This window comes from Umbelopsis ramanniana, assembly GCF_025399195.1.
Source record: "Umbelopsis ramanniana AG unplaced genomic scaffold K450scaffold_44, whole genome shotgun sequence".
In the NCBI taxonomy this organism is placed as follows: domain Eukaryota; kingdom Fungi; phylum Mucoromycota; class Umbelopsidomycetes; order Umbelopsidales; family Umbelopsidaceae; genus Umbelopsis; species Umbelopsis ramanniana.
The window spans coordinates 76163-101126 of record NW_026252130.1 but is presented as its reverse complement, the minus strand read 5'-3'; the positions used below and the strand labels follow the sequence as shown (position 1 = coordinate 101126).

General features: G+C 44.8%; 9 protein-coding genes across 9 annotated transcripts; 3 read left to right on the top strand and 6 right to left on the bottom strand.

Moving 5' to 3' along the window:
- Window positions 1-1043: 1043 nt before the first annotated feature.
- Window positions 1044-1807, bottom strand: K450DRAFT_249793 (uncharacterized protein). Its single transcript, XM_051590452.1, has 2 exons — window positions 1530-1807; window positions 1044-1465 (listed from the first exon to the last, which is right to left on the bottom strand). Exons 1-2 carry the CDS (start codon window positions 1688-1690, stop codon window positions 1339-1341), a joined length of 288 nt encoding a protein of 95 aa, XP_051442894.1. The 5' UTR covers window positions 1691-1807; the 3' UTR covers window positions 1044-1338.
- Window positions 1808-4182: 2375 nt separating this feature from the next.
- K450DRAFT_249780 (uncharacterized protein) lies at window positions 4183-9179 on the top strand. The gene is made up of 2 exons (XM_051590451.1): window positions 4183-4603; window positions 7560-9179. The coding sequence occupies exons 1-2, from the start codon at window positions 4204-4206 to the stop codon at window positions 8906-8908; spliced, it is 1749 nt and encodes a 582-aa protein (XP_051442893.1). The 5' UTR covers window positions 4183-4203; the 3' UTR covers window positions 8909-9179.
- A 1298-nt stretch (window positions 9180-10477) lies between these two features.
- K450DRAFT_249762 (uncharacterized protein) lies at window positions 10478-12083 on the bottom strand. The gene is made up of 3 exons (XM_051590450.1): window positions 12039-12083; window positions 11060-11974; window positions 10478-10998 (listed from the first exon to the last, which is right to left on the bottom strand). Exons 2-3 carry the CDS (start codon window positions 11760-11762, stop codon window positions 10712-10714), a joined length of 990 nt encoding a protein of 329 aa, XP_051442892.1. The 5' UTR covers window positions 11763-11974; window positions 12039-12083; the 3' UTR covers window positions 10478-10711.
- A 65-nt stretch (window positions 12084-12148) lies between these two features.
- K450DRAFT_282200 (uncharacterized protein) lies at window positions 12149-12745 on the bottom strand. Its single transcript, XM_051593423.1, has 2 exons — window positions 12625-12745; window positions 12149-12561 (listed from the first exon to the last, which is right to left on the bottom strand). Exons 1-2 carry the CDS (start codon window positions 12731-12733, stop codon window positions 12443-12445), a joined length of 228 nt encoding a protein of 75 aa, XP_051442891.1. The 5' UTR covers window positions 12734-12745; the 3' UTR covers window positions 12149-12442.
- A 65-nt stretch (window positions 12746-12810) lies between these two features.
- K450DRAFT_177143 (uncharacterized protein) lies at window positions 12811-13507 on the top strand (the record flags this gene model as incomplete). The annotated part of the gene is made up of 3 exons (XM_051584259.1): window positions 12811-12862; window positions 12933-13103; window positions 13173-13507. The coding sequence occupies 3 exons, from the start codon at window positions 12811-12813 to the stop codon at window positions 13505-13507; spliced, it is 558 nt and encodes a 185-aa protein (XP_051442890.1).
- An 813-nt stretch (window positions 13508-14320) lies between these two features.
- K450DRAFT_249744 (uncharacterized protein) lies at window positions 14321-15570 on the bottom strand. Its single transcript, XM_051590449.1, has 2 exons — window positions 15057-15570; window positions 14321-14981 (listed from the first exon to the last, which is right to left on the bottom strand). Exons 1-2 carry the CDS (start codon window positions 15243-15245, stop codon window positions 14499-14501), a joined length of 672 nt encoding a protein of 223 aa, XP_051442889.1. The 5' UTR covers window positions 15246-15570; the 3' UTR covers window positions 14321-14498.
- On the top strand, window positions 15402-16790 carry K450DRAFT_249736 (uncharacterized protein). Its single transcript, XM_051590448.1, has 5 exons — window positions 15402-15866; window positions 15932-16146; window positions 16217-16312; window positions 16371-16640; window positions 16746-16790. The coding sequence occupies exons 1-4, from the start codon at window positions 15557-15559 to the stop codon at window positions 16554-16556; spliced, it is 807 nt and encodes a 268-aa protein (XP_051442888.1). The 5' UTR covers window positions 15402-15556; the 3' UTR covers window positions 16557-16640; window positions 16746-16790.
- Window positions 16791-20686: 3896 nt separating this feature from the next.
- On the bottom strand, window positions 20687-21957 carry K450DRAFT_249721 (uncharacterized protein). Its single transcript, XM_051590447.1, has 4 exons — window positions 21697-21957; window positions 21554-21628; window positions 21374-21491; window positions 20687-21301 (listed from the first exon to the last, which is right to left on the bottom strand). Exons 1-4 carry the CDS (start codon window positions 21731-21733, stop codon window positions 20890-20892), a joined length of 642 nt encoding a protein of 213 aa, XP_051442887.1. The 5' UTR covers window positions 21734-21957; the 3' UTR covers window positions 20687-20889.
- Window positions 21958-22500: 543 nt separating this feature from the next.
- On the bottom strand, window positions 22501-24963 carry K450DRAFT_249716 (uncharacterized protein). The gene is made up of 3 exons (XM_051590446.1): window positions 24569-24963; window positions 24397-24496; window positions 22501-24335 (listed from the first exon to the last, which is right to left on the bottom strand). Exons 1-3 carry the CDS (start codon window positions 24853-24855, stop codon window positions 22590-22592), a joined length of 2133 nt encoding a protein of 710 aa, XP_051442886.1. The 5' UTR covers window positions 24856-24963; the 3' UTR covers window positions 22501-22589.
- Window position 24964: the final 1 nt, after the last annotated feature.

Here is a 24964-nt window from a genome sequence, read left to right as displayed (position 1 = left end):
TAATAAGTTCTGACAGGGGATTGGATTGTACAAATGAAGTGCATATGTACGGAAGATGCGTTACTGTGTAGCATACAGGTTATGAGCATCAAATATAGTGTTTATGAAAGAGGTTGATTGTGTTGCTATACTACAGTCCCATAATGCAGACAGACCATCGCTTTCAACTACTTGCAGATCAGTATCCATTCTCCCGGTAGGTTCGGCGAGATTCGATCGCATTACATGGCAATATGACCTTGCAGTGAATTCAATGCACGAAGGTTTGAATACCCCCCTTACCGATTAATGACATGCGACATTTCTCTTCGCTTCAAATCAATCGGAGCTTCGAAGTCGTGCAGCTGCACTTTTTCCCCTGAAGATTAGGTGGGAATTAGGTAAGATGTAGTACCATAAATCGTTTCCGCTGCAGATGATTTCATACTGACTGAAGCGTCATTCGCATCAATCAATTTGCTGTTAAATGATACACCATCATGTTACACTTTTGGAACACCAGTGTTCACAATGGCTGTTAGGTGTGAAATCAAGTGTCTTAAACATCATGTTTATTCTTTCCCGGTATCTCTGCGATTGCACTAGCAATCTACAGCAGTGATGAACTATGTGCAGTTAAAGCACCCCAATTTTTTTTTCTTGAATAAAACAACGATTATGTAGCTGTGACATTTATGGATATGGGCATCAATATTTGATACGGTCATTTTTTTTAGGCAGTCTTGCTTTTCGTAATACTCATTCGCCATTCATTCGTCAATGGCAACGAATGTATACCTACCATTTACACTAGGGTCATTTTTTACGTTGTTCTCTGACCATACAAACAAATATACCGGCCCATCGGGCTCAACCTTATAGGCACTAGCTGAGTGGAATTTTCATATGAACAGTTTTTTCTGGTATTATGAATCACTCTTCACTCTGGCAACTTTCCTCCATTGAACCAAATGTTCTGCATATTAGTCCAACGATTTTGGCGTAGACCGCAGCAGGTTGGGGACGGGGAAACTTGGTAGAACGCTTACGTATCATGTCATATTACCGGCGCCACATTTCGCTGGAAGGGATCTGAAACATCCGAAACTTCATTTTTACCTCGTGGTTGGCGGGATGACACAAGTCTGCAAAACGTGCGCTTTTCCCTAGGGGTTCTCTGCAGGTACTCAAAACCAGTTCATGCTAAGTTACGGCATAAACGTAGAACTGAAAATAGTGGAACAGGAAAAGATTGACAAGCGGTCAGCGGTCATAACGAGTAAGGTGACACATTCATGCTCGATCGAACACCATGGGCGTTGGCGTTCTCATGGAGTCCACGTTTACCACGTGCTTTAACTAACAAGCGAGATGAAAGCACCGCGAAAACAGCAAACTTAACTTGATGTTGCTGAAACATCGAGTGCAGGGATTTGAGGAATCTGAAATATGGTTACTGCAGCGTCGCTGGTTGACTCTGACTAAGGCGAGTACAGAAATAGCGTTGCGGAACTCGAGAAATGGAAAAGCTAACATACCGCTTACTGAAGAGTTTCAAGAACAATGTCCCCTCGAAGTGCTCTGATACGAAAAAGAGGACGATGATACTGAAATAAATAGGACGAATTGGTTTACGCGTACGTCTCAATTTTTTTTTATGGACGTGTTGGTTTGACCAGAATGCTGTTCCAGGAATGTTGTACAGTACCATCCCTCTAGTGGAAGCAAGTGGAGAAACACCACATTTGGTAAGGGTTTAGTAACACGGCATTCCGAAGGCTCAACCTTAGCGTTGAATCAAACATCTTTCAAGCGACATATCGGACAGGTACAGCTATTTTTGAAATAGAAAAAAGCCAGCTTCATCATGTAAACTCAGTGTCATCCGGTTACAGCCAGATGCCGTCAGTAGGTGTGGAGAAGAGGATGAGTAATCCGGCCGGCGCCAATCAGTGGGTTGTCATACGCAAACATGGGACGACCAAGTCATTAGGTCAACGAGATTTATCGGCTTCCCCAGGCATCTGACTACTAGCGCGTTCATTCTTCAATCCCTTCTAGAGTCTCATGTTACCAAGCACCCGCTCCGCCCGGTCAAATTCAAGCTTTACCTGTTGTACAGGAGGAAGTTGAACGCTTAAGGCTCCGATAAATGATGTGTTACCCGTAGGCGGTAAACTTCATCCCAGGCCACGTACTAGACTGATCGGCCAGAACTGTGCAAAAGGTCATTTGCCAGCTGAATATCGGCGATGAGGGTAAACTATTCTAATTTTTTTTTTTTTTTACATCAAAGTTCAACGCATGATTTTTTTTAATACATTGGTAGCCATCCAACATCAATATGTCGAAGCAATGTAGAGAACGGTTAGGCGATGGAAGAGAATGGAGTAGAAAAATAGTACCGCGCCCCCACTAGTGTTTCTCTGTGCGTTTGGAATTGTGCATCAAAATGTACGTGTGTAGCCTCGATTCACGTGGGTGTGGGAGCTCTAGCACACTTTTGCCCCTCGTGGTTGACCGGGAAGTCGCGGTAACGCCATGCTGAAGCATCAGGTTTCATAGCAACAGATGCCTTGAAACCTACTGAAATAATACGTTGTCAATGCGGGGAAGGTATTGTCGATTATGTAAACCGAAAGATGAAATAAATGTGAGCTCATTTCAGGCGTTGTATAACGTAGTTCATCAGCATACGTTGCTCCAATTTTTTTGAAGCTGAGCTCCCTGTGTTTGTCCCGACTGTACCACCGTATTTACAACGTTTCACCTACTTGAACCCAATTTCCCCCACCCCCCTCTGCAAAATACAGCCTGTCTAACGCTCTTAAACCTTGGAAGTGATGTTGTTGATAAGAGAAAACAGGGGCCACTGCAAAACACGCCCGATTCCTGCGTAGCTTAAAGGTTACTGGAAGCACGTTTCTGCTGTTCCAGATATTCCCATAATAAGCATTCTCCACATTGATTTTTGTCTCAGCAGAAAGAAACCCTCTTCCGCGGCATTCAGTGTCTTTCTGAGCGCACTACGGCATTATATTTTTTCAAAACAGTTACGAGGATGGTTTCAGAGAAGCTTCCACTGGGTTATAGCCATCCAGCCTTTGGTAGAATCGACACTGACGCTGGACAAAAAGGACTAGTGATCACAAAACAAAAATAAAGCCGGATGTCTAACCCATTATGTGAAAAAACACCCATCCTCTACAGAAGGTCCGAAAATGGCCAGAATATCTGAGCTCCAAAAAAAAAAAAGTAGGCCGCTGAAAACGTATTGGTAATGGGGTCCTTCAGCTCAGAAACCAAAAAAGTCCAGGTTCCCTGCTTAAAAAACGCCTACTGGCAGTGCCTTGATCTAAGATAAAATGATTCACACAAGTTTTTTCATAACGCCAGCGACTCGATAGCGTGGCCTTTAGCGTGGTCACTACCACGTTGGACTGCATTTGTGAGAATACTGGGAGACGCAAAGCATCCCGCGGCTACGGGTTGTACAGAGGTGACCAATAAAAGGAACTGGAAATCGCGGAATAAAAAAGAGATGGACCCCCGTCATCAGCTGAGGATTTGTAAGGGCTGCGCGGTAGCAGCCGTGCCCTGCGGGGAAGGTAACTGTGGGGTGAGGCTGTATGCGTTGGGAAAAAAAGTTATGGTCTGACAAAACTCAGCTTGCTGCCTTGTGATTTGTGAACCTTGCATGCCTCTTCTGTTTCAAGGCACTCCGATGGCTCTGCGCCCTTTCAAAATAAAGCTCTTGGAGAAGAGAATCATAGGCTATACAAGGTAAAGAGGCGTAAGGCCATTTCATATCGACTCTACGGCAGGTTATCTACGTTAGACTAGTTCTATCCGTATCTAGATAGAGCCTAAGGCGTTACTAGACTACATTGGTTTTTGGCTACGCTAAAAACGAAATAATGGAGAGAAACATGGAATGTGTAGCGTCGTCATTAAGCGAAAGCAAATGAGATGAACCTGAAATTTTGTTCATACCCGGAGCTTGAATGACGTGTGACCAATCACAGCCACGAATGTCTGGGAAAAGTTGGGCGGGAGTTGGCGGGGTTTTAGGAAAAACGAAATGGAGGTCCCAGACTGGTCTGCACCCCCACCCCGCTAACCCCCACTTTTCCCCGCAGCTTTTCCCGTCAAACCGATAAATAGCCAGGGATTTTGCTGTCAAATGAATTTTATTATCTTTGCTTTCATATTCTATATTCTCAAATGAGCCAAGTTAACAAAGACACTGAAAACGTCGCTGTTCCTGCTGACAACGTCGATGTTGTCGAAGCTCCTGTCACATGGAGAACCTATGCTATGTGTATTTTCGCCTCATTTGGTGGTATCTTCTTCGGTTACGACTCTGGTTACATTGGTGGCGTCCAGGGTATGCAATACTTCATCCACATGATTGACGGCCCTGATGCTGTTTCCCTCCAATCTTGGGAATCTTCCCTCATTGTCTCCATTCTTTCGGCTGGTACCTTTTTCGGAGCTCTCATTGCTGGTGATCTTGCTGATTGGTTTGGTCGTCGCACTACTATCATCGCTGGTTGCATCGTCTTCATCATTGGTGTTATCCTCCAGACTGCCTCCGCTGGTCTCGGTCTTCTTGTCGCTGGTCGTTTGATTGCTGGTTTCGGTGTTGGTTTCGTCTCTGCTATTATCGTTTTGTTCATGTCTGAAATTGCCCCCAAGAACATCCGTGGTGCCATCGTCTCCGGTTACCAATTCTGCGTTACCATCGGTCTTTTGTTGGCTGCTTGCGTTACCTATGGTACTGAGAACCGCACTGATTCTTCCTCTTACCGCATCCCAATTGCTCTCCAAATGTTGTGGGCTCTCATTCTCGGTATTGGTCTTATCTTCCTTCCTGAATCTCCCCGTTTCTTCGTCAAGAAGGATAACCTCCCTGCTGCTCGTGCTGCTCTTGCTCGTGTCCGTGGTCAACCCGAAGACTCTCACTACATCAACTCTGAATTGGCTGAAATCGTCGCTAACGCTGAATATGAACGTCGTGTTATGCCCAACACTGGTTACTTCGGTTCATGGGCTGCTTGCTTCAGCGGTTCTCTCTGGAACCCCAGCAGCAATGTCCGCAAGGTCATTCTCGGTACTTCCATTCAAATGATGCAACAATGGACTGGTGTCAACTTCGTCTTCTACTACTCTACTCCTTTCCTCCAATCTACTGGTGCCATCAGCAACGTTTTCTTGATGTCTCTTATCTTCACTCTCGTCAACGTCTGCACTACTCCTCTCTCTTTCTGGTTCGTCGAACGTTTCGGTCGTCGTTCTATGCTTATCTGGGGTGCTGTTGGTATGACCATCTGTGAATTTATTGTTGCTATTGTCGGTGTCACCGTCGGTTTCGACAAGACCTACATCAATGCTGCCGGTGTTTCCGTTCCCGTCAACATCAATGCTGTCAACGTTCAAATTGCTTTCATTGCCATCTATATCTTCTTCTTTGCTACCACCTGGGGTCCCGCCGCTTGGGTTGTCATTGGTGAAATCTTCCCTCTTCCCATCCGTTCCCGTGGTGTTGCTCTCTCCACTGCCTCCAACTGGTTGTGGAACTGCATCATTGCTGTCATCACTCCTTACTTGGTCGGTGCCGACAAGGCTAACTTGCAATCCAAGGTCTTCTTCATGTGGGGATCCCTTTGCTTCTGCTGCTTGGTCTACGCTTACTTCCTCGTTCCCGAAACCAAGGGTCTTACTCTTGAACAAGTTGACAGAATGATGGAAGAAGTCTCTCCCAGAAAGTCTGCTGGCTGGAAGCCTACCACTACCTATGCTGGTGAACTCCACCGTATGGAAGGTGAAAAGTCCGAGAAGGAGGATGCTATCTAAATATTATGTCTTCCTCGAACCAAAAAGTTGTTCATGTAATTGTAAAATGAAAAATTATTTGATATAATCATCATCCGCAAAACTCCTTTATTACCCTATTTGACATAATTATAGTCCCTGTTTAAACTTATATAAACGATTTCTTTTATTCTGCAATAACATTTGGATTTTAAGTCAAACTATTTCATGTTAATGATCTTTGGTGTATACCTGTGCGAGCCAAAACTTTCAGATCAAACACCTTTGTAGTGATATACCCGTTTTCCAATGCAAAATGATGAAAGGGGGTTCCTATTTTTAACATTTCCACATGCAAAACTCAACACTGCTTGCAATTTATGGAGAACGGACGATCAGTATAAACATCTTGAAGACGAGCGTCAAGAAGTGAAAAAGGGATCTTGATATATGCATGTTTAGTGCCATACGAATCGTGAATGCAATGTAATTGGGAGATTTTTTTTTTTTTTTTTTTTCATTTCATTTCGCAATGCCGTCAGCCCCATCTCACCAACCGAGATTTGACATTTTATGCTTTGGCCAGGTAACTGAATTTGAAGCTATTTCACGATTAGCTGTTTCAGGCCGGTCGACAGAGTGATTTATGCTCTGAATACTGTTTTGATAAGCGCAAGATCCTAAATCAAGGATCGTCCAGACCGTGCCTTAAAGCTAAGCAGATTGAGGTACAAAAAACAAAAAAACATGCAATACGCTTGGTTCGTTATATTCTAAATGCAGCAGTTTGTACCTGAAACCAATAGCAACCATTGGTGAGTGAGAGCGTACATCTTTTTGGCGGCCGCCGAATTTAACGACTCCGTAAGGACCTCTTTACTATAAACATCCTCTTTTGCAATACAGCTCAGTACACATGAGAAAAAAAACTAGGTGGGGAAAGACCGTAAAGTCGAATCCTATTGGTTGGAGAGACATCTAATAAGCTTTTTTGTCGCTCACATCTAGATCCTTTCGCGTACGGTCAAAATGACTGGTTATAACGATTACTCCAGAGTGGCGTACCTTTAAACGCTACGATACTGAACCTCGGAACTGACCATGTTCAGATCACTGGGAGATGTACATTGATCTATTGATGGAGAAAAGCGTTTGCGTCAAGAAAAGGACATTTGCATGGTATCCCCAATTAGCCAATAATGAGTTTTTTTTGTGGTTGTTTGGTGGGGGTGTGGAGTATCCTTCTCCAGCTTTTGTGCAAGGTTGGACGGGAGATGGCGGTTTGAAAAAAAAAAAGGAAAGATGGGACCCGTCTTGGGATTCCACCCCCCATTCCCCCCCACCCTCCACATCCACCTCACCCCGCTAACCCGCCACCTGCCACCTTTCCCACATATTTTCTCTGCAACATTGGTATAAAAGGGGATCAAAAATTTGCTGTAAAAGAGAATATCATCTTTGCTTTTGTCTTCTATCCTTCACAATGAGCGCTGCCAAAGACACTGAAAACGTAGCTGTTGCTCAAGATGCTGGCCTTGATCGCGTCGAAGCTCCCGTCACCTGGAGAACATACGCTATGTGCGTCTTTGCTTCCTTCGGTGGTATCTTCTTCGGTTATGACTCTGGTTATATCGGTGGTGTTCAGGGTATGGAGTACTTCATCAAGATGATTGATGGACCCGATGCTACTTCCCTCCAATCTTGGGAATCATCCCTCATTGTCTCTATTCTCTCTGCCGGTACCTTCTTTGGTGCTGTCATTGCTGGTGATCTTGCTGATTGGTTCGGTCGTCGTTTGACTATTATTCTTGGTTGCGGTGTCTTCATCGTTGGTGTTATCCTCCAGACTGCCTCCGCTGGTCTCGGTCTTCTTGTCGCTGGTCGTTTGATTGCTGGTTTCGGTGTTGGTTTCGTCTCTGCTATCATCGTTTTGTACATGTCTGAAATTGCCCCCAAGGCTTTCCGTGGTGCCATCGTCTCCGGTTACCAATTCTGCGTTACCATCGGTCTTATGTTGGCTGCTTGCGTTACCTACGCTACCGAGACTTTCACTGACTCTTCCTCTTACCGTATCCCAATTGCTCTCCAAATGTTGTGGGCTCTCATTCTCGGTGTTGGTCTTTTCTTCCTTCCTGAATCTCCCCGTTTCTTCGTCAAGAAGGGAAAGATTGATGAAGCTCGTGTCGCTTTGGGCCGTGTTCGTGGTCAACCCTCTGACTCTGAGTACATCAATGCTGAATTGTCTGAAATTGTTGCTAACGCTGAGTATGAACGTCGTGTCATTCCCAACACTGGTTACTTTGGTTCATGGGCTGCTTGCTTCAGCGGTTCCCTCTTCAAGGCCAACTCCAACGTCCGCAAAGTCATTCTCGGTACTTCCATTCAAATGATGCAACAATGGACTGGTGTCAACTTCGTCTTTTACTACTCCACTCCTTTCCTTCAATCCACTGGTGCCATTAGCAACGTTTTCTTGATCTCTCTTATCTTCACTCTCGTCAACGTCTGCAGTACTCCTATCTCTTTCTGGCTCGTCGAACGTTTCGGTCGTCGTTCTATGCTCATCTGGGGTGCCATTGGTATGACCATCTGTGAATTCCTCGTCGGTATCATCGGTGTCACCATCGGTTTCGACAAGACCTACGTTAACGCTGCCGGTGCTTCCGTTCCCGTCAACATCTCTGCCGTCAATGCTCAGATTGCTTTCATTGCCATCTATATCTTCTGCTTCGCTACCACCTGGGGTCCCGCCGCTTGGGTTGTCATTGGTGAAATCTTCCCTCTTCCCATCCGTTCCCGTGGTGTTGCTCTCTCCACTGCCTCCAACTGGTTGTGGAACTGCATCATTGCTGTCATCACTCCTTACTTGGTCGGTGCCGACAAGGCTAACTTGCAATCCAAGATCTTCTTCATGTGGGGATCCCTTTGCCTCTGCTGCTTGGTCTACTCTTACTTCCTCGTTCCTGAAACCAAGGGTCTTACTCTTGAACAAGTTGACAGAATGATGGATGAAGTCTCTCCCAGAAAGTCTGCTAGCTGGAAGCCCACCACCACCTATGCTGGTGAACTCCACCGTATGGATGCTGAGAAGTTGGACAAGGAGGAAGCTATCTAAAAAACTCATCTTCCTGAATTCCAATCTTTATCATGATCTTGTCACCATGAAATTATTTGAAATAATTATCATACGCAAACCCATAATTACTTATTTGACATTCTAACCAGTTAATATAGTCCTGGATAAACTTATATAAAACCATTCTTTATAAATGTAATAATATCAGGCTTTTTTTTATGGAATAAGAATTACTATTTTCCCCCACCCACCCAAACTCATTTTTCACTTTTCGCAATGTTTTGATCTGATGCGATGCGATGCGGCCGCTTGGCCCAAATCGGTTGAAATGGCCGCCTGTACTCCTTTGAGAATTTTTTTCACCGGTCTCCCAACTTCACTTTCAAATGAGACACAAAAAGCGGGGCTTGTGATGGAATTTTAACAAATACAAAAGCAGGTAAGGTGCTTCAATTTGTATGCTCGCTCATTGGTTTGCCAATACTGTTAACGAGGCGAAGTAGGGTTGTACATGCTGGCCAAGCGCCGTTTCAAGTGGGCCGACCGACGGCGACGACGGTATTTGCTAAAGGTACTTTGACAATTTCAAAATTCAATACAGTGCGGCCCAAAATTTTTTTAAGGAGGTGGGGGACCAGGCATCTGTTATGTCTGTGTTAAACTGCCTTCTGCTGTTACCGAATTTCCACTGGAACCTCGCTGAATTGGCGTCATAGCTATTGTGCACGGATAGAGTAAATCATGTCGTGGCAGGAAGGCAAGATGGCACACCGGCGTGAAAGGAACAATAGGCAATCTTTCGTAATGGCCATCAACCGGTTTGTGTGGAGAATAGATGACAAAACAGGGAAGCATCCGTTGTTCTATCCATGATATGGCCACTGAAAAATGGAGTTTTGTATTTTCCATTACCATTTTACTCAAAGGTTTGCCGTGAAATACCAATATCATACTATTGAATACAACTTTCACATTGATGTTGTGCAGTGATTCTGACTGGTGCGAAATGAATAGCCTCAAAGTAACCTGTTTTTAAGCTCTATTTCTAAGAACCAATACTTTTATCGTTTTCTCGACTGTCTGTAAACCATTTTTCGGTTAGTTTGAAAAACCTTTTTTTTTTATTTGGATAGTCTGGTCTGGAATCTTGAGTGACAAGTTTTGGTGCTCATGTAACCATCTGGCCAATTGGCGTATTATACCATGTGGGACAGTTTATGGAGCAACGTCGTGTGCGCGGTAAAGTGGTACCACAGCTTGTGAGAAACCACATGTTATAAAATTATCAATATTGTTTGTCCCTGATCATCAGATATTCTCACCGCTCCTAGTATTTCATCGTCCACGTCAGCCATCTTGCACTAAGCTTGTGTCGTCTGGTTGGTAGGTAAAATCACCCAGTCCACACGTTGGACATATGGTGCTGCCGTGTCGTGCTATTCGTATTTTTAATGTGCTCAATCTTGTCAAAAGCCCTTGCGGTATACAGTTGGGAAATGTCTGCCCACACTTGTAAATCCCTTCCCAATTGTGGAGTCACCATGTTGTTGGGGGGGGGGTCAGTGTTTTGCCCGGTTTTTTAGTCCATACCGCGTCTTTCCAACCCGCCAAATATTTGTCGGAGCCTTTGTTTACCTTTTGAACAATCTGTTCAAACAATCAAGTTAACGGAGGTGGTCGATGCTACATTGTTTAAATAAGTCATGACCCCACTTGAAATTGCCTTCGTTCTCACGGCGTATGCACAGTGTGAATAGCATCGACATAAAAAAGTTTTTATTAGTCTGGTGAGACTTTACCTCCACAAACGCCAGCCTCTAAAATGAACCCGCGGTTCATTCCTTACTTCATATAAGGCTCCACCCACTGGAGGGATAACTCGTAAAGTCGCTTGCCATTCTCCCCTGTCTTGTCCTGCGTAAACTCAGTCTCTGGATCTTGTATTTCGCAATCTTTGAGGAAAGCACCGCCTTGGCCTTCAAGTTCTGGCGATGTTACAGCGTAAGTTTGCGTAGCAGCGCCTTCTGAGCATGTTTTCAACCCAGGATGGCTCTCGCCCACCTCGTTTATGAATCCCATTTGCAGCGCCAGCTCCGGACCAAGCGTACTTAAGCCACTGAGGATACCTCCTGCATTTACCTCTAGGTTAGCATATCGCAAAACGCTTTCTGTAATTTCCGAAATACGAACCTGGATGAAGTGAAAAAACCTCAACACCTTTGGCTGCATAGGCATCGTTAAGTGCTCTAGTACATATGATATTCGCACTTTTACTTTGCCCGTATGATAGCCATTTGTCATACACTTTACCACCTTGGAAATCCAGATCATCAAATCTAACTGGCGAAGTGCGGTGCGCCCCCGAAGACACCAAGGCAATGCGTGAATGAGGTCCGGATTTAGCAAGGTGATCAACCAAGAGTTGAATAAGCAAGAAGTTGCCGACGTGATTTGTTCCAAATTGCATTTCAAACCCTTGCTTGGTGTATTCAAACCCTATGATTTGCGCCGCAGCGTTGCATACCAGTCCATGTAACGGTAGTCCAGTAGCTTCAAAGTCACGAACACATTGTTGGACTTTGTCCAAGTCCGAAAGGTCCAGTTGTAAGAAGATCATGTTTGCATCAGGATACTCGGACTTGATGCGACTTATAGCTTCTTCCACTGCAGCTTGTCTTCGGGAAGCAATAATAACGGTAGCGCCATTGGCCACGAAGGCCTTAGTGGTTTCGTATCCTATTCCAGAGTGACCACCAGTAACCATATAGACCTTGCCTTGAACTGCATACTCTTGTGGCAACTGTTGTAAAATTTGCTCAGCAGTCCAGCGATATCTTTTTGGTTCTTCTTCCTTGGTAACCGGCACACCGATTTTTCTCCAAGCAGTCGACATTGTACTGAAGCTTTAATGAAGCAAGATTGTGAGGGATCTTTCCTACATTCGGTATGAAACAGCTAGGTATATCGGCAAAACCTGGCTGATCAGACACGTAAGTTCGGCGGCCGAATAGGCCGAAGAAGCAAGTCCCAAAATGACTGTCGGTAGATGGAACGCGTAGTCTGACCAATATCGGGAGGATTGCTGCGGCTTCCTCAAGCATGTCTCTAGCAAGAAGATACATTGAGTCAATAGTCATTTTGCAAAGCAATCAAATAAAAAGATAGGCACTTTGATATAATTCCTGCCTTGAGGCGCTGGTTTGACCAATCTTTCCAGAACCACCACTGTTCTCACAGCTGCTGTTATAACCCTCATCAAACATCCTGGACATATAAACTAGATTTGAAAAGTATTATAGGCGGCTTTTTTTTTTTTTAATTGATTGACAGGTAGTATCTTTTAAGGTATTGATCCTATGTGTCACAGTCTGCAGCAGTGAACGACCACCTAGGTTGCGTAATAGGCATGGCAAGAAAAGGGAGATCATACTGATGACTGGACAAATGTAAGCAAATGGATCTATATATTTACAGATATTGGTTTCCTGAGCGTCAAACACTCAGTGAGTTCATCGATGAAAAGGCAGTGGAAAGAAATGTCCTCGATGATTGCGTATGAGTCAGTATCGCGACTTATTCTTCCTTTGGCTTCTCCTCTGGAATGGGGTCTTCTAATGCTGCAACAATGATATACGAGAACAGCACTATATTGGCTACTACTGCGGCCGATCCGGCTGCATACGAGGCATTGCCTATGAGATGAAAAGTTAGCGGTGGAAAATAGTATAGGCGAGACAAGGGCGAATATTACATACCATCAAAGATTCGATCAACCGTCTGGAAGTAAGTAAGAATAGGAAGAGAAAACATGGCCGTTGTGAACAAGGCGAGCTTGATCATTACTGATGTCTCGACGTGTGCCATTGTGGAGGTGGAATAAAGGCAAGCAATTTTTTTTGGGAGATCGAAAGTTTTCTATTCAGCGCATTACTTGACATTCAATGCCCATAAATCCTAGAGTCTTTTTTGACATTGACATTGATGGTCAAAGACGTAAGGATCCTGTTATATTCAATCGCTCTCTTTCTCATTTGATCGATCGTTGGACTTACCTACTTGACAGTTGGCAGAATCGTGTTTGAACTTTTTGCAGATGAAGTAGAGCAGACGGCAGAGAACTTCCGCGCCCTTTGCACCGGTGAAATGGGATTAGGAAAGGTTAGCAACATGCCGCTTCACTACCGTGGGTCTATCTTTCATCGCATCATTAAAGGCTTCATGTGCCAAGGAGGAGGTATGTACCTTTGTTATTACAACATTCAAATCATAGCCATGTCGCATGGCTAATAGCAACCATTTCCAGATTTCACTAGACGCAATGGAAGCGGAGGAGAATCTATCTACGGTGCAACCTTTCCTGATGAGAACTTTAAGCGAAAGCATACCACTCAGGGCTTGCTAAGTATGGCCAACCGTGGACCTAATACTCAAAGCTCTCAGTTTTTCATCACAACACGGCCAACACCACATTTGGATGGAAAACATGTTGTCTTTGGTCGCGTTGTTTCCGGCTACGAAATAGTTGAGACCATGGAGAACCAGCCGGTAGATACAAACAATCGTCCTCTGCAGCTGGTCATGATTGCGAACTGCGGTGAGCTCGTCCTTCAGCTCCCACCTAGCGTCAAAAGTAAGTGACACCTCTGTATCTTCCCTCCCCCCCTTTTTTTTTTACTTATACATTATAAAGTTCGTCAGAAGAAGAAGAAGGAAATTGAAGACGCATCTGCTTCAGAGGAGAGCGGTGACGACAAGGATCGTAAGCGATCACGATCTAGAAAAGAGTCTGAAAGCGAGTCTGACTCTGAGGAGGAAGAAAGGCGTCACAGGAAGAAAAAGAAGAGCAAAAAGTCGAAAAAGGATCGAAAGTCTAAGAAGAAGCGCTCTCATCGTCATCGTGATGAGGACGAATCAGATTTTGAAAGTGACAGTCGTAACAAGAGCACAAGACACCGCGATACGTCGGTAGATTTGCCACCACGCAGTGAATCACGTAGAAGCCCATCAAGATCACCAGAGCGAAAGGATAGAGATGACCGACGTCGACCTAGCAATGACATACCAGAGCACCGTTCGGACGATAGAGGAGAAAGAAGAGAGAGACGGGAATACACCCCTGAATGGGAACGACGTCGTTCCATAGGAGATGATATCAATAGCAGGTTATCTTCTGGAGAGCCAACTGTCAAGTATAAGGGACGGGGTAGAATGGTAAGAATTCTTCTATCTGGAGGGCAGGTTCCGTTGATATGACATCCATATATGCTGAACATTTCTCTTTTTCTAGAAATACCGAGGTAGTGGTGGTATGAGAGCTTGGTAGATACAAGACTAGGTATCGCGACTCTGTTGCCATGCAGACAGCAGCATTTTCATGTATAATAATAACAAAATAAAATAAATAGAGATGGGCATTGCGCAGGCAATATCTGGGTCAGATTCATTCATCTCCTTGTCAGCTCGACATTGAAGGCCAATGCCTTCTGATGCTATCTTTTGGCTTGCTCTTCAATTACCCAGTTTCAAATTCAGATCTCTGCAAGTAGTTTTAACAAATCGCATAGCTGTTATGCGATTTCTGGAGGGATCAGCCTGCCATGTTCTATTAGTGTTACAACTTCAATCTAAACTATTCATCTACTAATTCCTTGCGGTTGGCTTTTTCGGTGTGCTCTTCAATGTCGATAGCATCCCATGGGTAAACGAGCCAATGGTCTGGCATATCAACACAAGCAAAGTAGTTCTTCATGATATCATCAGGGAGGGAAGCCTTCTTTTGCTTGACCTTGTTGTGAAGGACAAAAACACCGAGCTTAGTGGGTTTATGACCGGGAGTGGCTTTTTCCTGCTTCTCAATGTCACGTAAAAGTTCCTGCACAGCATAACTCAATGTCTGTCTAGTATCATCCACTTCGTCAACAATCAGAATATTACGTCCAGCAAGGTTGGCAAGAGAGTCACTTCCACCAAAGTTGAGCCATTGAGTCTTGGTGACTTGAGGAGGGGGAGGTACAGAAGGTGTAACACTGCCGCTATCTGTTCTTTGGTTCTGAAGCTGTTCATTTTCCTTATCGTACTGTTCAAGCTCTTCATAGAGCGACAATCCAATTGCCTATTTAATAAACTGCATTAATATAATCATATACCGGGAAGAGGCATGTCAAAATGACTACTCCAATGCCCATACTTGAATTGGAATGTTCTTGTTGTTGCGCTTCTCGAGGAAAGTTCTCAATATTCTTGCAGGAATGAACCCACCGCCACCTATAGCGATCATGATATCCGGTTGGAATTCTTCATTGATGCGATGTCGAATGACGGCACTTCGCAAGCTTTCGTGAATCTGGTTGTAGCTAATATGTAATTTTTCCACCATTCTGCTTTGTGGGGAAGAAAGCGCTGCTTCGGACAAGCAACTAGGGTTTGTTAGGTTTTTTTTTAATTTTCACATTGCTTAACTCAGCCTGTGACTGAACCCATTGTATCAAGGGTGAAGCAGCCTGTTGAACAGGTAAACTTGAACATAAATTCTAACGTTGAACCCGTAGCGAGGTGTCAAAGTCAGAACCTAGGTTCGAATGGTTTTTCAGTAGAAAGCCTACGTCGCTAAATGACTGAGGGAAAGCTGACTTTTGATAGCACGCCAAAAAATCCGGCTCCTAGTCACGGTCTGTTTGTCTCTTGAAAATGCCATTCAAGAATTTGCTAGAGGTAGTTCAGAGCTGCGACAAATTCCCCTATGATGAATCCATCTCAACCAGCGAATACCATTCCACCATTCCATTCCGTCTTGGTCCTCATGTAGTTGGTCGATTGCTGCCGTCTACCGTGCCCAAGCTGAAGGAGTACAACGACCGCTTCGACAATTCTCCTTTCGAAATAAAGGATTCTCATATAACCTTTTCATCAGGGGTTGATTCCTTTGAAAAACGCACAGAGGTGGTGAAGGCTCTCTTCGATACATGGAGAGAGGAAAAGGCTTTTGTGGCATTGGCTGGTAAGTAAATTATCCACGTTGCTGTCAGAATGGCCATTTTAAATTTTTACACCGGGTGCAAACAGGTTGGAGAAATGAATTGTATCCTGTTTACGGAGATCTTTCCCGCCAAGACAATGTCGCGTTTGTCATGGAAAGAGCAGCTACTCCCATCTTTGGTATATCCACCTTCGGCTGTCATCTCAATGCTTACACCAAGGAAGAGGACGGCACAATCAAAATGTGGATTGCCCGCCGCTCTAAGACCAAGCAAACATGGCCTGGGTATCTGGATAATTGTGTATGTATTGCAGTGTCTGTTAATTCATCTGAGCCGAAACACATTAGGTAACAGTGATTTATCTCTGCAGGTCGCCGGTGGAATTACCTATAAATACTCTACTCATCAGACTATGGTGAAAGAATGCGATGAAGAAGCTAGTATTCCCCAGCATATTGCAGAAAAGGTAGGGTTAAAGCGGGTGTAAAAGTTCGATCCTACGGCGTACCTGACAGCATTTTCAGTCACGTAACTGCGGAGCCATCACCTACTTCACCTATTCTGAGAATGGACTTCAACCGGAAACACAATACATTTTTGATCTCGAACTGCCTAGCGACGTGACTCCAAAGCCACAGGACGGTGAAGTCGAGTGCTTCTATCTTTGGACTTTGGACGAGGTATGGCATATAAGCTTGCGTGCATTGTAGTAGGAGGACCATGTAATAACACGTTTGTTGTTAAGATCAATCAGAAGATACTTGATGGAGAATTCAAGCTGAACTGTGCTCTTGGTAAGTGGGTTTTTGTGCAAAATATGGATACGATTAGCCTGTTCTAACCTTATCGTCAATGTCCCCTTAATTCTTTTTTTCTTGGCTGCATCCTTTTCATCCTAGTCATTGTCGACTTTTTGATTCGTCACTCATTTATAACAGCCGATACTGAAGCTGATTATTTGGATATCTTGTATCATTTACATCGTCGTTTAGAATTCCCCGGTCCAAGAAAGACCTTGTAAAAGAAACCGCTTATTTGTTAGTCCCGTTTTGGTCTGACCCGTTACACTCTCTATGTACGCTTTACCTCCATTGCCACTTGACTATGATCCCAATGCACCTCCTCCTGTTCCCGAACATTCATTCCCACCTACCTATACTGCCGAAACCATGCCTTCATTTGAGCTAGCTCTGTTAGCTTGTAATGGTCCCAATGTCCCTCATTCTGTACCTTACTCATCGTGCTGTGTACTTGAAGATCGCTTTTTATTACTCGGTTGCTCTGATAGTCTCCAGTTAGTTGATTTGTTAAACCCGGCGCCGCCCAAGACCATCATTTGGACACGTGTACGGTGTATCAAGGTCATTGAGTCGTGTCGAACGATTTTGATCGTTTCAAGTCGCCACCGACAAGTCCGCTGCTATTCTCTCGACGCTATCTTGATTCTTTGTTACGGGGTCCTAAGACTAAATTGGTCGCAAAGGAAAGACTTACTTCATGATGTGCCGGATAGTCAAGCTTGGCGCAGAGCTGCCACGACGACGTCTGATTCAGCAAGAAGGTCCATGTCCGACAACACCATGAGTGGCGCTCCCTCCGAGAGCAATACTATTAATAGTCAACCACCAGAACCCACTCAAACTGCTGAGCCACAACCATTGGATACGCCCAAAGAAGATAAACAAATGTACAACAAAGATCCATCGTCGCTCACACTGGCTGGAGGATCGGGTTTGGGAAAGCTATATTATCTTTATAGGGGTATCATCCCTCAAGACTATTTCTTCAAAATTCCCGATTGTAAGGATGTGTCGGATCTCGATTTATATCTGACCACTGCATCTGCTTTCATTGCCGTGGTGACAAAGGAAAAGGTAGCCATATGGCAGCGTGCTCGGAATGCAAAGTCTGAACCATGGCAGCGGATCAAGGTCTTCTGGATACCCGCCGAACCTCGTAGTTTGTCTCTCGCCGATGATCGCTCGACGTTACGATACGTACTTGCCGTGTTTCGTAATGAGGCGACGGTTATCAATTTAAGAACGAGCAAAGTGCAAATCATTAAGCTCGAGCAGCCTGTGACAGATCAATACCACGTGCTGGAGAAACAAAACCTTCCACATCCATCCAATACCAGTTCAAACGAACACCATGGCAGGTCCTCTCGCTCAGACACGACGCTACCGTGGAACTCCCTCAAACAACTTCCTTTCTACCCAGATACCCTACCTCCCACCTCATTGACTGAAGAATACTCGGTACCACCGCCTTATTCACTGGTGGCCGGCGAACCGCTCGATGCACTTCACGATCCAGTAGCTTTGCCTTCCACCGCCGCTCCACAGTTATTTCTAGCCACGCTTGCTCGACATAGCTTCATTATCGATTTATCTGGCTCATTGTTTAGTAGAACGGTTTACAGCTGGTCTGAAGAGCCATTGCATATTGAATTTGCCAAAATCACGCCTTCGTCCAGCGTGCAACTCTGCATCATTGGATTTTTATCGCAGTCCGTGGAAGTCATTGACGTACGAACTGGTATGTTGATTCATACCGTCCCCATGAGCGGTCCCGTTAAGTACTTGGGCAGATGGGATGATGACGCGGTCACGAAAGCTATCTTCTGGACTTGTAACGTTATGAATAGAACCTATGTATATATGCTTCGACTGAAGATATGAAAACCAACCTTTGTAAAATAGAGCGTGCAGATGAAACATTAAATAAACCCCCCCCCCCCAATTTGCCAACCTCAACAAGTGTACATCTCCAGGTCCCCATAAAATCTGGATTTACAAAAAGGTGGGATTTAATAGGAGTATTTCTCAGTAGACTATATTACAACTTGGATTGTCCAGCAGCCTTCTTCAAAACAACATAACCGTTGTTGATAACCACGATATCTCTCTCCTTAACCTTGGTAACGAAGATGACACCTTCTTCGCCGGCAGAGGGGCCGTCTACCTTCCACATGTAGGTCTCGAGGGTCTCACCAGGGAAAACAGGGCTGGCAAATCTAGCTTCGATGCTCTTGAAGCGGGAGGCATCGTTCTCGCCAAGTGCCTTAAGAATAGCATGTGCGGAGATACCGAAGGAGCAAAGTCCATGGAGAATGGGCTTAGGGAAACCAACGCGAGGAGCCAGCTCGACATCAGCGTGCAATGGGTTATAGTCACTAAAAAACGGGGACAGGCTTTAGTATGTGTGCCTATATTTTAGTATCACCTTACAATCACGTACCCAGACAATCTGTAAAGTAGAGCTTGGTTGGCTCCGGTCTTGAAGGTGTCGACGGCATCGGGGTTTCGCTTGGGAGGAGCTCTGCTCACTGGCTTAGGACCCTTGGGACCCTATAACGCATTGCTCGGTAAGTCATATGCAACTAACACTGTGTAATTGCCTGGCTGACACTTACGTTCCAACCGCCATATCCACGAACAAATGCCTTGGACACCATCTTTGTGTATACTTTGCCTGAGGCATCGGTCATGGTAGCAGTGCTTTCGAGGACCATACCAGAGCCCTTGTCATACACACCGGTGAGCTTCTTCTGGACGATGAAGTCGCCACCATTGGTGGGAATTGGGTTGATGACTTCGAGTGATTGTTCACCATGGACAAGCTTGTTACCATCGAAAGGAGGAATACCAGGAGTGGGGGCACCGCTGGAACGTTCCTTGTAGGAGTTGATGTCAGATCCGGAACCCTTCAAGGGCAAGACGATGGGGTAGAAGGGAAGACCAGTGAATTTGGGGTCTAGGAACCAAGAGTTAGCCGGGGGATTCTCGGTGGGGTTTCGCGCTGGAAACTCTCAGTGGCAACGGAGGTACTTACCAAGTTCATAAAGGTACTGAAGCTCGTCTTCCTTGACACCAACAGCCAAGGCGTAAAGCAAAAGGTCACGTCTGTTGAAGGAGACCTACAGGAAGGCTTACCGAATTAGTATAATCGCAGAATGCCCGAGACGATGCTCGTTCCATTGCCATACCTTCTCGGGTGCGCTCTCATGGCCAACAGCCTTTTCGACATCGACTTTGTAGGATGAAGACATTATATGTAACGTTTGTTATAGCACTTAGAATCTCCACATTTTTGGCAACAAATAGCGGCTTTTATATTTTGAGGACTGAGAGTTTCATTGTTGCTGACTCATGACCTTCCCCACGCTCTAACTTTATGGTTCTCATAATATAGCTCCCAAGGCCATTTTATTCGTACTTTGCTTCAATACACACAAGAAAAAACGTCAAGTACTTCTTCAATGTTTGGGTATGTAGCTGTCACATATTGCTGCATCAGTAAGCCTGGGGATCCTCCTGGTTGCTGTATATGGTGAATTACAGAAGCACCAATGCAACAGTATCAACTGCTTATCATGTTAGAATAGCTAGATATAGAGATACATGAGAATTATACTACACGAAGTTTAACTAACACTTGGAATATGGTGGTTCATGTTGTCATGCTGTAGATACACTATTTCAATATTCTCTACTTAAACTGATACAAAGCGACTTTGTATCAGTTTATCATCTTACCGAACATTATGATTTAAAACTTTCATATGAAAATGTTTATACTGTTGTTTGCATAGTCTTATACACCGTTTCTGCAGTGAAGAGTGCTGGCAAGGCGGGAATAGATGATTTGGCGACCAATGTTGGCGGATGGCGGGGTTTTAAAGTGTCTAAGGACCAATTTCCACTTTATGCCTGTGTTCCTAAGCCATGACTAGGCATTCGGCATGACCTTCCAAGAATGAGCGACCATGGCCACATCTACAGCTACCAAACAACTAAAAACGCTCCAGAGACCAACCACTCCATATCTATGCACTAAACCAGGCAAAAAAATATGGCTAAAGGTATTTATTCTGTTCTTATCGGACCTATACCAATCCTTCAAAGAGGTGGGTTGACAAAGGAACAACACTACATTGTGGGATCTAGTTCACGACTATAATAAGCTACACCAAGTTGGAGAGCCCATTTCCTATTGATTTTATCATAAAAACTACTGTATTAACACTCCACTGTAAGGAATTTACAAGTCATCGTCCTCCTCTGGCAAGGGCTGTGCGGCAGCCTGCTCGAGTTCCTGGTTGTATTGTTGCATCAAGTTGTCGTCAACTTGGACCTCAGGAGGAGCGAGGGCGGGTGCAGCAACAAACTCGAGGTTAGGGTTACCGATCAACTTGCGGGCGAGCCACAAGAAAGGCTTCTCGAAGTTGTAGTTGGACTTGGCAGAAATATCGTAGTATTGCAAGTTCTTCTTGCGATGGAATGTGATGGTCTTTGCCTTGACCTTGCGCTCCTTAATATCGACCTTGTTACCGCAAAGAACAATTGGGATGTTTTCGCAGACACGGACGAGATCACGATGCCAGTTGGGAACGTTCTTGTATGTGATACGGGAGGTGACGTCGAACATAATGATGGCGCACTGTCCTTGAATACTAGAAAGTAGTAAAGAAAATATAAGACACGGCAACCAACGTCAAAACCAATCAAAGTCTATAGATGCTTACTAGTAACCATCACGGAGACCACCGAACTTCTCCTGACCAGCGGTATCCCAGGTGTTGAAGACGATGGCACCAAAGTTGGTGTGGAAAGTCAAAGGATGGACCTCAACACCAAGGGTAGCTAAAGGTTCGGCTTTGTTAGAAACACGAATACATAAACATAGGTGCTGGGAGAGTACTTACCAACATACTTCTTTTCGAATTCACCGGTCAAATGACGCTTGACGAAAGTAGTCTTACCGGTACCACCGTCACCAACTGTAAGGTTCAGATGTTTAGAATTGGACGTGTTTTTTGACCCAGCGTTACGTGACGTTGCTACTTACCAAGGACGAGCTTGAAGTTAGGAGTTGTATCAGCCATAGTGATCTGTTGAAATGGAGAGGCAGGAAATTATGAGACATGGGCTCCGCATTACGTGCTTATCATCCTGCCGCAGAATGTGGTTTATGAATCTGTGCCGTAGCTTTCCATCCTTCCATCATCGAAAGGATGGAATCATCTGGCGGTGGTCGACGCGGCATGGATGGATGTATCGTAGAATGGATGAGGCTGATCATCTTACCTATACGGATGCTAGAATGGGTAGATAGAAAGGTGAGCTTCGCAAAGGGTTGCTGCGTGAATGGTCACATTTGGCGAGCGGGAATTAAAATCACAACACACCACCTCTGTACGTCATCCTTCCCATTTTTTGGCTGCCTTTCACGTACAGAAAGCCGAGTGCTTTTGAAGCTGAGCAGCACCAGACTGTTATTAGATACCGTTGCGTCGTGAATTTTAACGTCGTTTCTTCTGAAAGCCTACCATCTTAGAGACATCCATGCGTTCGGTAAGTGGACTATGTTTTCATGCATTACCATTTTTGTCTCCTCCGGCGGTGATTCAGAGCAAATATCCCATGAATTTGAAATAACTGTATCGCGAAAGATGGGTTTCCACTAATGATGGACAAAAGCCGTCCTCTGGATTAGCATGTAACAGTGGGCCTGGTAAAACTAGTAACTTGCTGCTGATACACCCATATACCATCCCATTCAACGAAAGTTACGTCATGTAATCGTGCATCAACTTGCAAGGCTAGATCACATAACTATGCGTTTGTATGAATAAAAATAATTTAACTTAATGCCATGACATGATATGCCAAACACATAATAGCATATCGAAGAAAACACTCAGACTTTATTGCACAAATAATGGGGACTCTTCTTATAAATCATCGAGCAGATTGGTTAAAAGTTACGCCAGTAAGCGTAATAGTACAAGCCTCTTCGCTCCAAACTGGACGCCAGTGAATGATCCAGTAGTTGTCTGTTTGCTCACCGACTTCCCATGTACCGGTAGAAACAGTAACACTTGTAAGTGCAGCAGGAAAGTATGTTTCGGGAACGTAGATCTCGGTAGGGTGCTTTGTGTCAAGAGTGGGAATGCACGAGTATTTAAAGGTGGCAGCTTGCTTTTCAGTGGCAAGGATGCTTTCAATACTCTTGGGAACGCCTGCCGTCCTTCTAGGATGGGGTCGATGTATGGCAGGGATGTCTCTTGCATTGGTACCGTCATGGCCACGCTGCCATAAGCTCAAATCTTCGCCGCACCATCTATCACCCCACTTTCGTGAATTGTCTGGCACATAAGTCCAAAGGGTATAATTCAATAGATTTCCTTCTAAAGCATTGAGGCATGCATCCATGGCTCTATTTTGGGGCGAGGCTGGATTATTGATCATTTCCTCGTCATCACTAGTGCGGAATGCGCCAAGGCAGAGGTAAGAAAGAACAGTCTGTATGAAATTGGTCGAGAAGTATGAGGAAGAGGATGAGGGAGAGACCCTATTCATGTCATACGGGATGCCGATTTCTCCAAGCAGGCAAGGATACTCGCCGACTCGATCTCGGCCTTCATGTTGTAACGTTCCGAGTTGTTCCTGGAAGCACTTGCGAATAGACTTTTCACCCACTCGTAGTGCTCGAGCATACTTGAGTGGGCCATTGCCATACTTTCCGCGCTTCAATCCTATGACATCCACATTATAATTCTTCCATGTCTTTTGAACCAGTGTCAGTCCGTCGTACCAGTGTGGTACATATGCCAGTCGTTTCATTGTAGATGGAAATTCTGGGGGGTATGAAAGTACAGTCGGCTGAACGAACAGTATAGCTTCGCTATGGACGCTGCGAATAGCCTCGCCGAATTTTTGAATGTGGTCCATCCACAAGTGATTGAACTCAATAGGCTCTCCAGTTTTGGGATGAACTGCAAAGTAGTTCAGTTTTTCGGGTGTTTGTTGACTGCGGTCCCAAACACCATGAGCAGCCCATATACACCCTGGTTGCCATTTTGAAGATCGTGTCCAACCAAACACTTTGTCTGCTTGGTTTCTATCCTCCTCCGAGAGCCAAGCTTGCACACCTTGAGGATCGACTAGGACGGTTTTTTGCTTTTTCGGTCCAGACCATGTCATGTCCCATTCCTCAACTTGGGTTGCAATACCAGACCCCAGTAAAAATCCTTGATACGCCGTTGGCGTCCACCCTTTCTTAAGATCGTCTACTTTATCCCGAAATTTGGTAATATCTGCAAGCTCAATGTAGCCCTCATTGGGTTCGTTGATGGTATCATAACCAGTGACTAGGACATTCTCCAAGTGGCTATCCTCCTTGTGAATTCTGTGGACCACTTGCATGACTGCATTAATAAAGTGTTGTTGTAGGTAATCTTGGATGTTCAAGTCGTCAACAATACAATTTGGTGCAAACAATTTGCCACCGAAAAACAATGTGAACATGGTGGATGTTGCTAGTTTTCCATAGTTGGTGCTCCAAATCATGGCTGGGAATGTGTCGGGGTTCTCGTAAACGTTTTGCACAATGGCAGCTCCAGTTACCTGAAAAGTCGACGGATTCAGTCCTACCAAGCTAAGTGTCCATCCAGGAGCTCCAGAACCACCACATTGACGGGACCACTAATATTTACAAGTTAGCCTAATGTGCGAAATGATGGTTTTTACAGGATTCAGTACTTACACAATCTTGATGTGGGTCAATAAATACTCGTAGATCATATTCTTTGCACTTGTAAAGCAATTGGATAATATATTCAATGTAATCAGTGTCATAGATACCACTTTGAACGAAAATCAGGTTAATCAGGTTTTTTTCAAGTAGGAGTTACTTGGCCGGGTTGAAAACTACTCACGGGCCCTCATGTTCTATAGCTTCCCATATAATGACGAAGCGAAGGAAATTAAATCCCCACTGCTTGATACGTCCTAGGTGCTCATCAGCATCCTCAAGCGGCATAGGTCTACCGATAAAATTGACGTTGCGATCATAATCGACCCAGTATCCATCCTTGGCATGGGTTGGAATGCCGTTCGGGAGCTTTGCGCCGCCGCTCAAGTTGACTCCCCGAAGAAGTACAGTGCGTTTCGTATCGGGCTCATAAAACCATGGACCATTTAAATCTAGAATGTTATCCAACATGACAAAGAATGTGAAAGAGAACCAAGAGTTCGATGCGGCAAAAAAGTGGCGGAAGGTTTCTCAGCACAGGGTCACGAGTGAGAACAGCTGGCGATCTTACATTGAAACC

Bases quoted from the DNA above. Each gene is read 5' to 3' on its own strand.
- K450DRAFT_249793 (XM_051590452.1), bottom strand. From the start codon at position 1,690: ATGGTACTGTACAACATTCCTGGAACAGCATTCTGGTCAAACCAACAC. The intron at 1,466-1,529 runs CTTCAGTAAGCG...TTCTGTACTCGC, and splicing joins GGGACATTGTTCTTGAAACT to CTTAGTCAGAGTCAACCAGC.
- K450DRAFT_249780 (XM_051590451.1), top strand. From the start codon at position 4,204: ATGAGCCAAGTTAACAAAGACACTGAAAACGTCGCTGTTCCTGCTGAC. The intron at 4,604-7,559 runs GTTTGATTGCTG...CTGTCATTGCTG, and splicing joins CGGTCTTCTTGTCGCTGGTC to GTGATCTTGCTGATTGGTTC.
- K450DRAFT_249762 (XM_051590450.1), bottom strand. From the start codon at position 11,762: ATGTCGACTGCTTGGAGAAAAATCGGTGTGCCGGTTACCAAGGAAGAA. The intron at 10,999-11,059 runs GTTCGTATTTCG...AGGTAAATGCAG, and splicing joins GGTTTTTTCACTTCATCCAG to GAGGTATCCTCAGTGGCTTA.
- K450DRAFT_282200 (XM_051593423.1), bottom strand. From the start codon at position 12,733: ATGGCACACGTCGAGACATCAGTAATGATCAAGCTCGCCTTGTTCACA. The intron at 12,562-12,624 runs GTATGTAATATT...TTCATCTCATAG, and splicing joins GGTTGATCGAATCTTTGATG to GCAATGCCTCGTATGCAGCC.
- K450DRAFT_249744 (XM_051590449.1), bottom strand. From the start codon at position 15,245: ATGGTGGAAAAATTACATATTAGCTACAACCAGATTCACGAAAGCTTG. The intron at 14,982-15,056 runs GTATGGGCATTG...TTTATTAAATAG, and splicing joins ACAAGAACATTCCAATTCAA to GCAATTGGATTGTCGCTCTA.
- K450DRAFT_249736 (XM_051590448.1), top strand. From the start codon at position 15,557: ATGCCATTCAAGAATTTGCTAGAGGTAGTTCAGAGCTGCGACAAATTC. The intron at 15,867-15,931 runs GTAAGTAAATTA...GGGTGCAAACAG, and splicing joins GGCTTTTGTGGCATTGGCTG to GTTGGAGAAATGAATTGTAT. The intron at 16,147-16,216 runs GTATGTATTGCA...TTATCTCTGCAG, and splicing joins CTGGGTATCTGGATAATTGT to GTCGCCGGTGGAATTACCTA.
- K450DRAFT_249721 (XM_051590447.1), bottom strand. From the start codon at position 21,733: ATGGCTGATACAACTCCTAACTTCAAGCTCGTCCTTG. The intron at 21,492-21,553 runs GTAAGTACTCTC...CCGAACCTTTAG, and splicing joins ATTCGAAAAGAAGTATGTTG to CTACCCTTGGTGTTGAGGTC. The intron at 21,302-21,373 runs GTAAGCATCTAT...ACTACTTTCTAG, and splicing joins GGTCTCCGTGATGGTTACTA to TATTCAAGGACAGTGCGCCA.
- K450DRAFT_249716 (XM_051590446.1), bottom strand. From the start codon at position 24,855: ATGTTGGATAACATTCTAGATTTAAATGGTCCATGGTTTTATGAGCCC. The intron at 24,497-24,568 runs GTGAGTAGTTTT...TTTCGTTCAAAG, and splicing joins GCTATAGAACATGAGGGCCC to TGGTATCTATGACACTGATT. The intron at 24,336-24,396 runs GTAAGTACTGAA...TGTAAATATTAG, and splicing joins TTGACCCACATCAAGATTGT to TGGTCCCGTCAATGTGGTGG.